Here is a 2,859-nt window from a genome sequence, read left to right as displayed (position 1 = left end):
AGTTATTTATGTAATTCTATTATTACTTATTTACATATAATTTAACTAACTAATTTCTTTATTTAATAGATTGTAAGTTACAAGTTATTTATTTAATTCTATTATTAGTACTTATTTATATATAACTTGAATTCTTTATTTAAAAAATTATTTATGATATAGCTTGTAAGATATTTATATTTCTATTGTTATAAAGTTTGTATAATATTTATTTGTTAACTAAATTTTTTCATTTAAAAAAATATCTATCACTTTAGTTGGTAAGTTGTAAATTATAGGTTATTATATATTTATCCAAAAACTAAGATCTATATTACATTGAATTCTGATTTAAATTTTAGAGTAAGTAATTTATTTTAGTTAATTGTAATACAAGTTATAATATATTTTTAACTATTTAAATTTATAGATTTGGAAAAAGTGGAAATGCAATTATGGATGATTTTATTCTTAAAAATAGATTAAAATGGATTCCTTATAACAAATTTAAAACTGTTGAATATTTTAATGAAGGAGGATTTGGTACTATATATAAAGCTACTTGGTTAAAGAATAATAAAGACAAAGAAGTAATTCTTAAATGCCATAAGAATTTAAATGAAAATTTAAATGAATTTTTAAAAGAAGTATGATAGTATATTATTTTCTATTTTTAATTTAAAATTAAGATTTATTTCTATTAATAATTATTATTATTTTTTATAGTGGAAATATCATACAAGTATTTTATATTCGAATGATATTATATATTTTTATGGATTTACAGAGGATCCAAATACTTTGAAATATATGGTAGTAATGGATTATGCAAATAAAGGTAATTTAAGAGAAAATTTACCAAGAATAGTTGAAAATAATTGGAACCAAAAATTATATATGTTGTACGAAATTATTTCTGGACTTAATGATATGCATGAACATAATATTATTCATTGTGATTTTCATGATGGCAATATTTTAAATCATAATAATAAGAATAAGGACAAAATTTATGTTAGTGATTTAGGATCATGTCAACTTGTAAAATCGTTTTTGAAAAATGATATTTATGGTGTTATACCATTTATGGCTCCTGAAGTTTTAAGAGGAAAATCTTATACTCCAGCTAGTGATATATATAGTTTTTCTATGATTATGTGGGAACTTACATCTGGAGTACCACCATTTAATAATAGAGCACATGATATTCAACTTAGTTTAAGTATTTGTAAAGGTGAACGTCCTGAAATTATTGAAAATACTCCACATTGTTATGTAGATTTAATGAAAAAATGTTGGAATGAAGATCCATTAAAAAGACCATCTTCTAAAGAAGCACTAAAAATTATTGAAAATTGGATTTTCCATCCTTATAAAGTCAGTGAAGAATTAAAAAGCAATATTATGGAATTTATAAATGCACCAGTTGGGCATAACAATCTTGCTGCTAAATCTCATCCTAAAGCATATTATACAAGTTGCTTACATAATTTTACTAGTAAAATGTTGAATGAAATTCTTGAAAGTGAAAGTGAAGATTTGAATGATTGTATAATTGAAGATTGGGGTTATTAGGTATGTGCTATGATATATAAAAATTAATCTTGCAAATTAATTAACTTTATTTATTTAATTATTTATATATTAAAACAGATGATAATTAACTAGCTAATAGTTTGTGTTTCAAAAAAGGATTTGTAGTTTTTAAGTGATATTTGATATCATACATTCAACAGAAATTGTTCTTCTTTTTGGATTTATTTAAACACTAAGGTTAGAGTACTAGTAAAATATTTTACAAAATTCTTAGTTTGTAATTTAAATAATTCCTTTTTTTTTATATTTTATCCAAATATTAAATATTGTATTCTTTTTTAAGAATTATTTAAACACTAAAGCTAGAGTAGTAAATATTTTACAAATTTCTTAGTTTGTAATTTAAATAAATCTTTTTTATTCATAACTTTTCAATTATTATCGCCGTTTTCAAAATGGTATATGCAGCTCGATCATGCATGAAATTCGAATACTGATTATGATTATTGGTCATATGATCAAAATAAACAAAATTGGCCAATCAAATATTATAACGGTCATGTGACAATAAGTGAAAAAAATCATTGCTCCGCGAAAAAAATAATTTTTATTTAAAATTTTATTTGTTTTATAATTTCAATCTCTCCTTTATACAATTACAAATTAAATCCTCATAAGGCTTCAATTTTACAATATAAAAATTCCAAATTTTCATATAGAATTTCTGTAAAGATAAAGAGAAAATAAATACAGAGTCAATATCATTATTATAAAAATGTTTAGAATTTTTTAAAATAACCATTTAAACTTGATAAAACTTTAGTCTAAGCAACACTATACCTGTTAAATAACTTATTTAATTTTTTAACTTAACTCTTAACTTGTTTTGAAGCATAAAATATCTATTGTTATAAAATTATAAAAATAAGCATACACAGTTAAAATTCAACAAATCTAAATTCTAAACGTTCCAATATTTACAGAAAAACTTTATATAGCCTTCTAAACCTTTTAATTAACCAAAAATGCTAAATTATTTTATAATAATGCAATATAACGTAATAGGCAAAAAATTTAAAATTACTTACAAAATTTATTAACACTATTAATGTAATTGATTATAATTATTATAAAAAGAGAGAAAATGGTATCTGTGAATAGAAAAAAAAATGTAAGAACGTTAAAGTTTTAGAGAAAATGAAAAAATCATTAGTTATTGATGGTAAACTCAATAATCGCCAATAATCTCAAACTTTGGACGAAAGAAACTCAAAACTGTACATAATAAATTGACTTATAACTCAAGGAAAAGCTGTAAACAAACCTATTAACGCAAGTTCTGGC

At 21.5% G+C, this 2,859-nt stretch overlaps 1 protein-coding gene across 1 annotated transcript; it reads left to right on the top strand.

The window, feature by feature from the left end:
- Positions 1 to 434: 434 nt before the first annotated feature.
- OCT59_012965 (uncharacterized protein) lies at positions 435 to 1,643 on the top strand (the record flags this gene model as incomplete). Its single annotated transcript, XM_066140504.1, has 5 exons — positions 435 to 626; positions 706 to 817; positions 1,259 to 1,484; positions 1,541 to 1,554; positions 1,633 to 1,643. 5 exons carry the CDS (start codon positions 435 to 437, stop codon positions 1,641 to 1,643), a joined length of 555 nt encoding a protein of 184 aa, XP_066001383.1.
- Between the last annotated feature and the right edge of the window lie 1,216 nt (positions 1,644 to 2,859).

The sequence above is a fragment of the Rhizophagus irregularis genome, chromosome 20 (genome assembly GCF_026210795.1).
Source record: "Rhizophagus irregularis chromosome 20, complete sequence".
Classification (NCBI taxonomy): Eukaryota; Fungi; Glomeromycota; class Glomeromycetes; order Glomerales; family Glomeraceae; genus Rhizophagus; species Rhizophagus irregularis.
This window is presented reverse-complemented; position numbering and strand designations above follow the sequence as displayed.